This window comes from Haliaeetus leucocephalus, unplaced genomic scaffold (genome assembly GCF_000737465.1).
Source record: "Haliaeetus leucocephalus isolate CR32 unplaced genomic scaffold, Haliaeetus_leucocephalus-4.0 Scaffold751, whole genome shotgun sequence".
NCBI classification, from domain to species: domain Eukaryota; kingdom Metazoa; phylum Chordata; class Aves; order Accipitriformes; family Accipitridae; genus Haliaeetus; species Haliaeetus leucocephalus.
The window spans coordinates 19,388,667-19,404,212 of NW_010973187.1; the positions used below are offsets into that span (position 1 = coordinate 19,388,667).

General features: G+C 47.0%; 1 protein-coding gene across 2 annotated transcripts in view; it reads right to left on the minus strand.

Annotated features, from left to right (window-relative positions):
• The window catches only part of LOC104840253 (nuclear respiratory factor 1), a 31,645-nt gene that overhangs the window by 14,851 nt on the left and 1,248 nt on the right, over nucleotides 1–15,546 (minus strand). For both annotated transcript variants that reach the window (XM_010581078.1, XM_010581077.1), the window contains exon 2: nucleotides 12,383–12,507. In XM_010581078.1, coding sequence (XP_010579380.1) covers nucleotides 12,383–12,507 — 125 coding nt within the window. The remainder of the gene's footprint in view (nucleotides 1–12,382; nucleotides 12,508–15,546) is intronic.

Sequence of the window (15,546 nt, forward strand, 5' to 3'; positions counted from 1 at the left end):
GTCCCCTAATGCTTGGGAGTACAAAGCCTTTTTTTTTTTTTTTTTGATGGAAAGGGGTGGAAGGGAAGAGATCAGCCGGCTCAGGGGAATAGCAGAGAGCCTTTCACTGCGAGGTCTCGCGTTCAAATCTGTCATAGGCCAGCGGTAACAGATGGCCACTTCTGAAGGCTGTTCTGTAGCTTACATGAAATGAGGGTTTGTCTCAAGCCACTGGTGGACAACTTACTGAAGCCACAAACACACTGCTGGTGGTTTCTGGCAGAGATGGTAGAGAATCCAAGGGATTACACGGGTACAAAGCAACTGCTGCTTACCTGATCAAAGGCACCTCCTTCCTGGAGGGAACAGAGGCAAATTGCTGGCAGCTTACGGCTGCCGCTGCCTGCACAGTGGAAGAACCTCTGGCTCCACAAGCCTGGATCTCGGTCTGAGAGCGCCTGCTTTAGCTGTCATTGGCTCCTTTGGCTCATCAGCACCAGTCCCTGTTCACTGAACTTTCCTTCGGACACGCTTGAGGTTTTGAAAATTAAAATCATAGGGGGAAAATGGAGATGAGGAAGTTCAAGGATCTGTAGCAACAAGGAGGCAAACCCACAGGGAGGGAAAATTTGCTACGATCTGTAAGCTGGGTATGGGAATAACAAATAATACCATGATTAATTTTAAACCAATTCCAAGCTAGTGCTCCCTCAGTCTTTCCCTTCTCAGAGTCTGTGTCTTCTCCAGGGCACGCTTTAACTTTCTGTGGGCAGATGGCAAAAAGTGCACCAGTGACCGAGTGTCCCTGGAGCACAAGGGGGTCCACGCAAGCCATCAGAAAGCATTACTCAGGGAGGAATTTGTATATATCAGCGAATAAATTAAGCCAAAGGATATGGGGGGTAGGAGGAACAAGTCAAAATCAGGCTTAGAAATGCCACCTCTGGCTTTGGAAAAGATTCAGAGGAAACCACTTCAGGAGACTTTGCTTTTTTTCTTATTGGAACCTGGTTTGCAGCCTCACATCGACTCACAGAAGAACATGCGTGCTCCTGACCTGGCAAGCGTGCTTTGCAGCGGTGGCTGGTGTGGCTTCAAACATACCAACCCACTGATGGACTCATGCAGCCAAAGAGATAGCAGCCTCCCACAGCAAGCAGAAGCCATCGTCCTGCTCTCGTGTGCTGGCCTACCAGGGTCTGCAGTATGGGGAAAATAGGGCGATTCCCCTGCAATCTTCCTGCACAGCTGTTTACTAGCTGCGGATTACCGCTGTCACATGAGCTGCTTTACAGCAAAGCCAAGCTGTCTTCATGAGCTGAGAAGGTCACTGGGAGACAGGGGCCTCCAGGGACAAACACACTGCCCTCTACTGTGACTGTGATTTACTTCCCAGAGGGACGCCAGGCAGCAAGAAAAGCATTCCCGACTGGTCAGAGGGCAATGAAAAATGGTTTTACCTTCAAGCCCTCTGCCCAGCTATCGTTAGGACTCACCCAGAGAAAGGGGAGAGGAGGGATATCCCCGGGGGTTAGTCTCACGCTGTCCATTTACCAGGCTGCAATCAAGGTGCTGGAAGGCTGGAACAGTCTTTACAGTGACAAATTTACCTTCTCTTCCTTGTGTGCCCACAGGCGAGGGCATCCCACCAACCTTTCGGACAAGGCCACCCAAGCATCACCAGCTAAGGGATGCCAAGGTGGAGCTGCGTCTCCCCAAGCTCTCGTGCAACCTGCTGACGCCTCAAAGCATAGATTAATCAATCCTATAGCAAGAAGTGTTGTCTTCTTCAAACCCAAATCCTAACCATTGAACATCAGGGCCAAAGAAGAGGAACGAGTTTCACTTGGAAAAACAGAAGTCTGAAGGTCCAGTGTGGCCACTCAGGAAAACGAATCAAAACCTGCAATCTTCATCATTCTGCCATAGGCAGGTCTGGTGGACAATGAAAACATTTCTGCAAGTGAGATCGCTCACAGGCTCAGTGGTTGCAGGACAGGGCTCTTTACTATGCCCCAGAGGCACAAGACAGATGGGGTTGTGCTTTTAGGCTTTAAAAGCAGTCCTTGCTATGGAGATCCAATGAAGGGGATAAATACAGTCACAGAATGATCCTCTAGACATGCTCAGAAAAAAGCAATAGAGGAACTCAAGAGGTCAGACCCTGCTAAGAAAGCAGCCAAGGCTGTTTTCAAAGAGGGGCAGAGCCCTTTATAAAGCAAAGAAAACAAACAGCCCCTTGAGCAGTTTGGAGATGTCTAGTCCCGCATCGCGTGCCTGGGAAGTGGGAACGCACAGTCCGAAGAGGAGCATGGAGTGTGGGAGGCTGTGCTGAGAACAGAAAGTGCAAGTAGCTCTGCAGGGAGGAAACTTTGGTCTAATATACAAGAGCTTTGTAAATGGAGAGACATGCAAACCATGCCTCAATACGCTGAAGAGCTGTACTTGGGGAAGCCCCTGCTTGTAGCTTAGCTTACAGGGTATTTCTCCTTCTAGTGGGGTGCCAGGCAGGGGGGAGAGTTCACAAAATCCATCTCATTTCATAAGATGCCTCACAGGGTAACAACAGCTTGCTGGGATTTCAGCCAGCTTCCCATTTGGATCAGATTGCACCCTACGCCCACTGACAGCCATTAAGAGCCTGGAGCTCACAAACTGCCCTCAGGTCAGACGAGCCTCCATCCATTCAAAGCCTGGCAACATTTTCCACAGCTCTCCAGTGTACAGCGGGAGAGGGTGGCCTGATCCAGCCCAGCTCATAGTCACAAGGGTACCTGTTAGGGAAGGCAAGAACTGTGTCCTGCTGTCATGAAACAGCAGATTGCAGCCCAGTTCTGCTGTGACACAAGGGTGCAGGGGGATTAGAAAGCCCCTCTCCATCTGCCCTGATTCAGTGTAATCACAGGCTGCTCTTTCAATTCCCCAAGCCCTTGAATGGTTTAAGGGGTAAAAACAGCATGGCACAGGTAGAAAAACAGCAGCAACATCCCCAGCTTTGTCTGTGGTTGCAGCACTCACCCATCACTACGCAGATGGGGACATGGGGACTCCATTTCTCTGAGCAGGAGGCCAGCCACCTTGCAAGCTAAAATCTGCACTGAAAGATACTACAGCTGCTCCACAGCAGGGACCGTTGCCCATCCTTACCCCGAGGCAGCGAGGGGTCAGTTGGGATCAGTTGCAGAAGAAATGGTGCCCTACAACTCAAGATGCAAGTCTTGCTCCACTCTGGGAAGCAGCTCGCCATGCCAGTGTGCAAGGAGGGTGAGCTGGGACCTCTCATTTGGGATTGCCTGGAGGAGCAGGAGAATAAGCAGAGATTGTGACAGCAGCATGAAGTTGTCCTTGGTTGTCTCCTGTCTGCTGTTAAGCTGGAAGGTCTTCCAGACATGGGCTACAATACCCAACGTCTCACAGGGCTCAAAAAGCTGAGGTGGGGGGCTGCCACACACTCAGCATAGGTTTGAATAACTGTTATTACAGGCAGAATCCATCACACATGAACTTCATCCTGGGAACACTGAGAAAGGAGCAGCAAAGCAGAGGCTGGTTTTGATATTGGCTTAATCTACCACTCACCCAGTTCAACACTTATGGGTTGGAATGCTCAGATCCACTGTTGAGCTCTGCCAGCATAGAAATTGTCTGCGTCCAGCAGAAATGGCAAAAAACCTGCCTTCCCCAGCCTTATGTTGCCTGTGGTCCTTTTATGAGTACCACCACCCTATTTGCAAATGTGGCAGGAGCCCCATGAAGCTCTGCTGGTACAGCTCTGCCAACCAAGCCTCTGATCTGGGTTACGTTAGTCATGGAGGAAGAGGCCTGGAAAAATGACTCACTGGCATCTGCGATGGGTCAGGAGAGTGATGCAGGACCAGGCTTCACAGAGCTGGTTTTCTGACTCCATCTGTGCCCTTTTCTTTAGGCTAAGAGCTATAAATAGAACAGCACCATGCTGAAGATGTGTAGGTTGTCAGGAGAGCACCTCCCTACCCCAACTTGGGGCCAAAGCACTGATCCCCAGATGGCGGCACTAACGAGGCAGACTACACAGATACCTCCATCCCTTCCCATCCCAATTCTTGGGCTGGAAACAGTGGCAACTAAGGAGAAGTTTGTCTATCCAGTTCTGTGCTTCCAGACATACTTGGGGAAACATGCTAAGTATACTGACTGCCATTCCTTTCCTGCCCGTATTCAACCTCATCTCTTTTAGACAAAAGGATTAGGATACCCATCTCTTGCAGGCACCCCAAAACCACTGCTGTAACCAAACAAACTGGTGTAGGTCCAAAGTCCTTCTCAAATATCTAAGTCTTACAGTCAGGGTGCATATACATTAGGAAGATAAAAAACCTCACAATATATCATCAACAAAAACCCCCATCCCTCTCTCAAACAAAATCCTATACGCTTCTCAATCACACATCAGTTAAAATGAGGACTGTACTCCATAAAGATGACGAGGCCCCCTCCTTCTCTTGCTCAGTGTTCATCTTGGCAGAGCAAGAGTGGAGCTGTGCCAAGCTGCCCATCCCATTAGTTTACGCAGACGTCAGGCAGAACGCACCTTCTCCACAAGCAAGGGTGATCTCCAACCAGCCAGCGAGCCAAGAGCCATATGGCCCATCACCCCCTGATACCCAGAATCAGGGATGTTAGCATGAGGGGACCAGCAAAGCTCAGGACCTCAGTAATGTGGCTCTCAAAGCCAGCTTGTTGGGGACTTTGTCACCATAAGTTGAAACAAACGCCTGGAATTTAACGTGAACATTGGCAATAGTAAAGTCAAATGAAAAGTCCCATTTATAGATGGAGAAAAGCAAGATCCAGTGAATACAAATATATTCCCCATGTATCACTTCACCTGCCAAAAGGCTTGGCCTCTTTTCAGTAAGCGTACTGCACTGAGCAGCTCTTTCTGAAGACACATGGATTACTGAGGGACTGTGAGATGAAGACACAGAAGCCTTGACAAATATCATACAAATAAACCAAATAAATAGGCTTCAAATTCAACCTAGAAACACAATGAATTTCTAGTCAAGCAGCACATTCATTCAGAGTGTTCCCAGTCACCATGGGAAGGAAGCTCAATCTTGGGAAACTTGGGAAAGCAACAACCCTACGTAATGAGAAAATAGGGTCACTGCTGCAGGAGGAGAGAAGCAGGAAAGCCATGCCATGAAGGCCCTTGTTGAAGCACATCTCTGTAAGGAAGGCTATGGAAGACACAAACCCTGTCTGCTTCCTTAAACCCATGTTCAGCCCCAGCCCAAGCCCACGCTGCAGCTGGGCCAGGACATGGTGGGAACAGCACCTCTGGCACACAACATACTCATGTTTCTATGCTTCCATGCATGAAGCAACCACGTCCCTTTGCCTTCTCAGCCCTGAAGATCTCAGACCAAACATTCCTTAAAATCCATCTGCCTCAGTGAAGCTGAGCCTTTATGGGGAAAAAAAAAAAAAAAAAAGAAAAAGAAAAAGAAAGTTTTATTCCTGACTGCTGCCCCCGAGATGGCTGTGTTTTGGCACCAGAGTGAATGCATGTGTAAAACAATTGGGATCCCTCAAATATGAAGCTTCCCAACACAACAATTCAGAAGACAGACTGATGAACACAGTGTCAGTAGATCTGAATTTTCCAAGAGAAATTCAAGATCAGCAGAAAGAACTTAAGCTTTCTGTTACTACCACAAAGATGGGAACTGCTTTAGGTAGTAAGATGAGAACTGCTTTAAAGTATTGCAGCAGACATCAGGCAGCTTCTCTTTTTAAATTTATGGATAAAGAAGAAATCCTGCCCAGCCTGGAGTCGATACCAGTCCTGCTTCCTCTTCCAGACCAGAACAAAAGGGAACATATTGCAACTATGCTGAGAGAGGAGGGCTGCTGTCTATTTCTTTAAATGTAATGTTAATGCCTTGTAATCAGCTTTAATTTTTAAACAGACCCAACCCTCCTGTCCATTTCCCCTAATTCAGGACACGTGGAAGGTAAATGGCCTATGCTTAAACCAGGACAGCATCAGCTGTGACAGCTGGAGAGCCTGTAAGTCTCAACTGCCTGATAACAGGAATGGATGTCAAAACTCACCAGGGGAGGGGAAACGGGGAGGGCAAGGGAGGTGCTGGAGATGCTGTAAGGTCATTGAGAAGCCAGGAGATAAGGCCAGACGGGGCACAGCTCATTTACTGGATGGAAACTCACTGAAAGCAACAGGACTCGAAGAAATGCTAGAAGTGATGAAACCGCAAAGGACTTGGCAGTGACTCCCTACCCCTAATGAAGTTGGCTTCCCTTTCAGGGTATTGCTAACACCATCAAAAACACACTGAGGAAAATATTTTAGGGGACAGCAACAGATCAAGCTAGGAACTGAGCAACTTCTGGTGTCTGCCCAGGACACTGCCTTCTCTCTTTGTGATCTCAAAGGCGTGTTTCAGAACTAAAAAGCAGCCTATAGACTTCATGTGAGACTTGGACACAGAATGGGGGCACAAAACCACCCAGGAGGCTCTCCTTGTGCTCCTCCGACACTGCTGCCTTTGCAAAGAGGAAAGAGACCTGTGGTACATTACAAGTGCTCTTTATATAAAAACATTTTCCCCCAAGGAAATAAAATGGCAGAGCCCACGAGCCTCCCTATCCCAAAAGCCAAACCGTACCCAGAAATAACCATTCTGCGTCTTCATCAAGGGACTTATCAAGGTCACTCAACAAGCCAAGGGAGGCCCTAAAGCCAGCAGCACTCAAGTGCCGTGGCATCCACCTCCAGCCTCCTGCTCTACTCAGACAACCCAGACAAATTGCCTGTGCTGGGTTGTGCAAGGCTGGCTCTATGTAACATAACTGCACGTTGGCATAGGTAGCGCCTGGTTAGTTGGACTGAAGGGAAAATCTGGCCATCAATGCACTACAAGCGGGACTTGTCTGAGCCACTATTTTTAGCCCCGGTTGGTGGGCAGACAAATCCTAATCGTCAGCGGCAGCCGCCTCGTCATCAGTCCCAAGATGTCAAACCAAAGCCGCACAGCGCCCATGACAGCCCAGCGTCAGAAGGACAGCCTGAGCCGACTGCACCGCCAGCGCTGCCCGAGATTAGTGCCCAAGAGTAATGTAGGACAGCAGCAAAAAGCACGAGATCCATCATGATGGGTTTAAAGCGGCAAGGCAAGGCAAGTCATGCCAAAGCGAGCAGAAATCATCTGTGCTGGTAAAGATCAGTGCAAGCGAAGCAGCGGTCTTGGGTCTTGGAAATACTTTGGCCCTCATTGTGCTGGGAAAGACCTAGCAGCACCATGCTGGCTGCTGGCATCAAACCTGTGGCTGGTGTCCCACAATCCCAGCACTGCATATTCCTCACCACCCAAACTGGGGCTCCCCGGACAGCCAGAGGCTGACATGGAAAGGGTGCGGACACAGAGATGGCTGAGCTGCAGTCAAGTACCCCCTTCTCTACAGGGCACACGTAGGGAACTGCACATACTTGACATAGAATAAGCTCGTTTTAACTGAGGCTTATGCCAACATATTTTACTCAGAGTGCATCACGGCCCTGTTGCTGGCAATAATTCATTCATGCACAGTAATTTGTCCTCTAGGAAAAACTTCTCACTGCTCCTGGACTGCTCAGCACATGCACCCAGGAAATCACACTCATCCACTTCAGCTCTCCTTGCTGGCTGCCACCAGACTCTCTTTTCCCCTGTCATCTGAAACACATTTGCAAAAATTATTTTCCTCACTTCTCCTTCAGATTGGGATTAAATCCTATCTGTTTCAGGGCAACGTTTCATTAAAAAAAATCTCTTCCCATCCAGAAGACCCTACAAAAAGCTTGACACTTTCCTTCTTGTCTGCTTGGATGCAGGCAAGCTGATCTGCACTTTGCCAAGTTGCTAGCAACTCATTTGGGTCCATCTTCCCTAAAAAGGAGATCCAACAGGAAAAAAAATATTTCTTTTAAAGACTGTCACTTGCAGCAGATCAGTCTCCAAGCCTCCCCCCCCCCCCCCTTTTTTTTTCTCTCATGCAAAAAAGCCACCAGTTACCAGCGGATCAGTGTGCCGCACCTCCCTGTCCCAAGGCATCCAAAAGCAAGAACAGGCAGTTCCCTTCGCTGGGTTTGCCCGACGTATCTCCCTCTGCTTTCACACTCTCTAGGAGACGCGCACAGCCCAGGGAACAGGATCTCAACTCCTGCCTTCCCCTCCTGGATGTGCTTTCAACTGTAAACAGCCTACACAGAGCCTGACGGAACTGGCAACCGTGCTCCAGGCCTGGAGGTCTCCCCATCTCCCATCTGCGCAGCTGAGGGTGGAGACAGGTTTCCACCTGACACCTTATTGATTTCGTGCGGGAAGCTCGGCAGCCTCACCCAGAGCTGAAGGCTTTTCAGCATTTAAACCCCTTCTGATATAGAAGTCGCCAACTGGAACAGCTCTTCTGTGCAGCAAGTTCCCCGTCACCCTAAATGCCGCTATAGGCTTGTTTATCCTATGCCAACTTGCAAGAGACGCTCCTGTACTGACGCCTTATTTCCTCTGTTTGCGAAAGCAGAGAGCTTGCTAATCCCCCTTTGCCCACGTCAAGAGTCCTAATGCTCTCCCCAGGCTTCCATCACAACTTGATAAGTCTGGCTCAGCCCTAGCTGTAAGCATGGCTCCCTTTGGTTGTATGGAGAATTGGGTTTGGATTTTTTGGATGACTGGGGGGATGGAGAAGGGCAAGACTCATTGTAGGCTCCTCTTAGTGCCCAACTGTATTCTGCCACACCACCACCAGGCACATCAGTGCTCCCAGGAGCATCTCCAGCAGCACAGGGAGGCGATACATAAGTAAAACATGCTTTGGGGCCAGGAAAAAGAGAAGCAGTTGCTGCACATGAGGATCACGGTGCACAAGCAAGGACCCATTGGGTCTCTGGCTGTGCCTAGCTCAGGTCTGTTAAATTATCTCCCTGGTCACAGCTTGATTTCACATCTTCCACTGCCTTTTCTCCTCTTCCCAACACCAGCTCTTTCCACCGTCCCTCCTTCCATGCCCTGTTTTGAACCCCAGCTGGTGCTTTGAGCATACCACCCCTCTCGCCTCCAAATCAGCCCTTAAAAATGCCACACGCTGCGCGAAACTGCAATAACCCCGGGCTTGTGACGACACCGAGGCCATTAAACGAACCTTCCTTGGGCAGGGAGCCTGCTCTGTCCTTCACGGGCAGCACTGCGCACTGCTACAGCCCCGTGCGTGTACTGCTTAGGCAAAAGCTTCATCAATATTTAAAGATGAAGCCAGGAAGCCCATAGCTCAAGCAGCTTTCAAGCCCCTGATCAGATCAATGTCAAACAAAAGGCTGCAGTATGAGGATGCTCCAGCAAGCGAGGCCCAGACTGCAGGCTGGCATCGTCACCTCTCCTTCCCAATGCCGATCAAGTTTCTTTCCTCCAGCCCCAGCGGGCTGGGACGGCTCCAGCACCAGCCCATCACACAGAGCTGTCCATAATGCACACCAAAAGCAGCCCCAGAGTGCAGAGTTTCCCCTTACTGGAGCATTTTCAGTTTCCAACCAACTTCAGAAATCAGTGCTGCTACAATCCCCTTCGCTTGCTTTGAATATTACTTTGCTTTAATGCCAGCCACTTATGAACAAAACATCTGAGGCTCAAACCATGGGGTCATCGGTTCCAGTATCCCGACTCAGAGCAGATGCTCCAGAGTAGCAAGAAAACCATAATGCACTTAGCTAGTTTGACACTGCATGGGAGCAGGAGATCTTATTTCCCTTAGCTATAAATGTAACCGATCACAAGATTATCCACAGCCCTTTCGCAGTTCAGCCATGCTGCTGGGCTCCCTACTCCCTGCAAGAGCAAATTCAGCCCTAGCTTCTGAGACATCCACAAACATACAGAAGTTGCCTCTTTTTAGCCATCTTGGTTCTCTTGTATCACTTAATTATTATTCAGATGCCAGAGAATGGATGGGAAAAATACCATATCAGGATAGAAACAAACAATTTTAAAAAGAGGATAATTACATCTAATGGCTAAAATCAGGAATGAAACACCTTACCTGACTCAAGCAATTTTGTGAAACTACTGTCTCCTTTTCCCTATCAATAAGATGGTGTTAAATTTATGTCCCTTCCAGGGAAAGTGGCAGGGGTAAGGGATTGGAATCCCTCAGAAATGACCTACAGAAAGAAGAGTAAGAGCATTCCTAGAGAGAAGTGTTTATTGGAAATAACAGCAAATTAAGACTTTGCAAGCAATAGCAAGCAGGGGGAATTTGCTGCTTAACACCATTACAGCTCTGGCACTCATTTCCCCCCTCTCCTTCCTGCAACCAACTGCACCAAATCACTCCCCATTTCACCTCCTCCCAACAGAAGGGCATGCAGAGCTGTTTGTCCCCACTGCATCAAATAACCAAGCACCGGTGTCCAGGAGGATGCTCACACTCACACCCTGGGCTTCAGGGTACAGAGAAGGCAGACAAATCCTCGGCAACGGTGCCAATGCTGAAAATCCATCTGCTCTCCATCCCCAGACAGAGACAGCAGGAATGGATACCAACATCTCCTCCATCCCTAAGGGAGATATATTAGCTGGTTACGTAATAAAACTAACAGCATGGCGCTTCCAAGGACTACCGCGCCAACAAAGCCCTTCCCCTTAATACCACCGGAGATTAGAGCAAATCGAAGAAGAGTGGAAACAAGGCGAGGGGCTGCGGGCAAGGTTTTGCACAGAGGAAAATGCTGCAGTCTCTCCCCTTAATGCACTCTAAATCCCATCTGATTTCCAACTCTGCTGCTAAAAAAAAAAATAAAAAAATTAAAAAAGAAAAAAAGCCCAGCCTGCATTAAAATGATATTAATGCTGGGTGAGTGAGGTAGAGTGACTCAGGAAGGGTGTGGAGGAGGAAAGCTGTTTAGGGGAAGCATCCAGAGGAATCCAGACCATGAAAGCATTTTGGAAGCAAACCAAAGGGAGCCAGGGGTGCAGATCTGCTAGAGGATGCTAACGTGCTTTTACAAATCTGATTAGTTGCTGGTTTTGAGCATCCAGGGTCAGATTCTTCCTCCGATAAACACACATCACTTATCCCCCTCATGCCAGGCTGCCGGCAAAGTGTAATACAACACAACCCTACTCTTCCCTCTCAATATCAGATGCATTCCCAGCTCTAAGGATAGGGTTTTCACTTCATTTCTACTCCCTCTTCAGGCTGGCTGACTCCACAGCAAGAGACATCAAGTCGAACACCCCGAGTAAAATTACTTTTCCCTCCACTGCCCCATTTTCGCTGCAAACTAAATATTGATGTTTCAAAATGAGCGCATTCCTTATGAGATGAGGATTTTGATGGAAGTCAAACTCGAGGTCTTACCTAGCCAGATTTCTGCTTTACATGCAAAGTGACAAGGCAAGAAGTCATCGCTCTGCCACCTGACTGCACATGCTTGTTCCCCCTTTGACAATTAGAGTCTGAATAGCCCCATCCTCCAGGCGACATTTCTTCACAACATCACATTTTGCAGCCTTTTTGAGCTTTTTTTGACATACCTCCTTCCATTTAATTGAAATAACCAGCGAGTTTCATCTCTGAACTCAGAAAGCGTGGTAAAGGCATCAGGCAGAAGTACAGTGCAACTGGAGGCAGTGGATGAGCACCAACTAGACACGTTCATACGTTCCAGTATCATCTCTTGAACCGGTTTCTATGAACTTACTGTTTTATTCACTATGAGCTTAGTTTGAATATCTGCAAAAGTCATCAGACTTGGCAGAAGAGACATCCAGATAACGGGTGAGAAACGCTACAGAGAATCCCTAGAACTAAGCAATTGACTATGGTGGCAAGATGGAAAATAAAGCAGGAGGCAAACAATCTGAGGCTGACTGTGTCATCCAAGCAGAAAAGTGATAGTTGCTCAAGAGCAGCCACCAAGCATACAAAAAAAAGTCTTGAGAAAGGAAGGAAATGAGTGGGTAATAAAACGATGTTCATACTCTCCGCCACTTCACAGTGAAGTGTTTTGGAGATGTGTTTATTATGGCACTGACTAGTTATGCTAGTTGACCAAGTCTGGTCCTCCCTGTGCTATGCACTGTACAGATACAGAGTCAGGAGCAGTCTTCCCACCCAAAACTGAGGTTAAATAGCAAGCTGGCAGAAGAAGGAAAAGAGCAGAGCCACCAGCACTATGGCAGTAAACAAGAGGTTAGTGCTACCTTTTTGTTCTGGGCTTTTAGGTCATGGCCTAGTTAGTGACTATCTGCAATGAGGCAGAACTATTCTACTAGTGAAAACTTGACATTTCAAGTGGAAGAGAGGAAAAAACCCTAGCTAAGAGCAAAGGAAAAAAAACAAAGTAAAAACTTTCTGGCAGCCTTACCATTGGCATCTTGGACTCCAGTAAGTGCTCCTACTGCTGCTGCAGTTTCGCCAGATAGCACAATTTGTCCTCCACCTTGAAGAGTGGCTTCAGCAAGCGTGGCTACTGCATGAGCAGCTGCTTCACTGTGGGCACAGGAAAGGAGAAAGAAGAATTAGGAAGACCAAAAAACCACATAACTCCACTCCAGTAGCATCCATTGTAACCAGGCATTGCATGTCAAGAGAACAAATGCAGAAAGGAGGAATCTTACTGGGCCCAGATGAAGTTATCCAGAGCAGAAAATCTGCACTGGAGGAGAAATACATGGGAAGAAGGTGCTTCCACTGGCTTTTTTCAGCTTGCAGATCTCTTAGTCAGAGCATCCTGCCTTCTTACCTTTGCATCCTGTTGCTTGGGACTTTACTAAAAGCTTTTGGACAATCTGAGTAAGTTTCTGGTAAAAAACTCATTCTTTTGGGTCTTGGTCTCTACAGATTTTAGAGCTCTACCCTTCATTACTGATCAGCCAGTTCACCTTGTACTGAAACAGGCCCAGAGGTTTACCATTACCAGGATCACATCAGTAGCTCTGTATTTACCAAAGATGGAGTATTTCTCCCCAGCCAAGTGGTTTAATAATTCTTTTTAATGAGTGATCAGTAGCTTAGCACAGTATTCTTATATTTCTTCATACGAATGAGGTCAGACCAAAGGTCCTTCTTGTGTAGCAACTGTGAGAACAGCCAGTATCAGATATTTAGGAAGCAGTGTGCATGATCCTTCCCTTCCTACACCCTCTCAGCTTCCGACGGTCGGCAGTGTATTGATTTCCTACATCAGAGACTGCATCTGGACCATCAGGTTTGATTTGTCTAATCCCCTTTGAAACCCTTTTATACTTTTTGTTTCCACAACATCCTGTAGCAATGAGTTCCACATTTAATTAGATGCTGTGTGAAGAAAAATTGCATTCTGGTAGTCTGAAAACTATTGCCTCAGTCTGGCTGAGCAGCCTTTAAGTCTGATACTGTGAGAAACAAAAAATAACTGCTCCCGTTTCATTTTCCTCATGATTTCATAGACTTCTAGTGAACTCTTTCCCAAGCTGAAAAGCTATAGTCCATTTACTGTGCAAGGGCTCTTCCTGGCTTCTGATCACTCTTGTCTTTTCCAGACTTTTTCTAATGTAAGACATCTGTTTGAGGGGGGTGACCATTTCTCACACTATTCAAGCTGTAGACACACCATGAGTTAGTCCAGGGGCCTAATCTGGGCTTGTTCTCTATGGCTTTCCCTATAATTCCTAATATTCAACTTACTGTTTTGACAGTATCTGCTCAGCAGTGACAAACTGTTCCTGGAGGATAGTCCTCTGAATGCTTTCTGAATGGTAACTGGTAGCATACAGTTCCTTATTGTGTATATACAGGAGATATTTCTTCGTATGTGTATCACTTAGCATTTGTTGATATTGTATTTTATTTGCCATTTGGTTGCCCAGTCAGAGTGCTGTGAGCATCCTTCAGCAGCTGTCCAGATTTCTCCAGACCTGTTGGATGACTATTAGCCACTTCTGGTGACCTACTGCTAGTCACAAAATTATTCCAAAGCCACCTCCTTCCTGCAGCTGAATCTCCTACCATTTTTTACCTTAATGAACTAAAAAAGTAGGTATTTTCTTTAGCTTCCCCGAGGATGCTCTTCCTTAACTGCCCTGCTCATTCTCTGGTAGACCAATTGACTCAAATATTTTCCAAGTACTTCCCACTCATTCTTTCTCTTTCCTAATTTCCTCCTTAGATGCTGTACACTTTCCAACTGTATTCACTCATGGTGTATTTTCATTTCTAAATAGCCCCTCTGTCTCAGAGTAGCTCTTAAACACTGTTAGTGAACCAGAACATTTTCTTGTTCTGCTTTCTTACTCCCTTTGGCTAATCTCTCTTCTGAACCTGCAGCTACGTGAAAGGCAGTTACACTGCAGGAAGGCCAACTACAACACAGCAAACCTGGGGTAAGCATGGATTTACTGGTGTAACCCTGTTTCCCAGACTTCACACAGCACTTAGTTGAATCAACTTTCAAGGGGAATTGAGCATTTTAATAATCTGTTACGGTTGCATCCCTGAAAATAATAATGATCTGCAGCATAAAAGCTTTTTCCAGTTACAGTGTGCTCCACAAACATTAATTGGTCCAAATCAATGAATTAATTACCCACCTCCACTTTGTCCTCTTTTACTAGAAAGGCCTAATACTTCCCATCCTCAAACCTGACAGAGGTTGCGTCATCCATCACGTCATGCTGTTGGCAGATGTACTGCTCTACGTGGGCCTATGAAAGACTCTGCACTCCGTCAGCAGCCATTGGAACAAGATTCAGAGATGGCAGCTTTCAGCTAAATTAGGCATAAAGTTTCCAGAGCTGGGATGAGCCACCAGATTTCAAGGACCAGAGCCTTGCTGAGATCTTTCTACAGGCAGGGGGAAGACTGCAGTCCTACAGCTGAAAGCTACAAGGAGCATGTTGTGGCAAAGGAAAAAGTACACCTCTTCCACATGGACAGGTGTTGGAGGACAGTCACCTAGAAAGGTCTCCAGCACTACCATGGTCAGTAGACAAAGAGGGTGACAACAAGCTGGGAAATAAAACACAAGGCCCCTCACTCCCACTGCAATGCTGCCACAGCCTTCGCATCTCTCCTGAACTACAAGCTGTTTGAACAGACTTATCACAGGGCTTTCCTGGGTATAAACACAACTGATCCTGTCTTGATGCACAGTAGAGACTAAATGATTTGTTGAAGGTTCTTCCATTCATATTTTCTAGGAAACTCTCTTTAGTTCTAACAACACTTCTTTTTATTAAGGATTCTGAATTTCTTTAGCTAATACAGGGAAAGGAACAGCTCATTGCAACCTTAAGAACTAAAAGTAGTAGCGATGGGATGAAATTAAAATCAAAGCCCCACTGATGTTCTAGTCCAGAAAAACTTCTTAAAAAAAAAAAACCATAGAAAAATCTATTGCCTGGAAATGTGCAGGATACAAATCCTGCAAGTTGGATTCTGGGAGACAGGGCTTTTTCCTGCAACTCTGTGCCTAGTTACTTTAGCTTTTCTTCTTACAGGGTCCTAAAAAGATCACTTGTTTTCAAAAGTCAATTTTACAGTGAAACTATT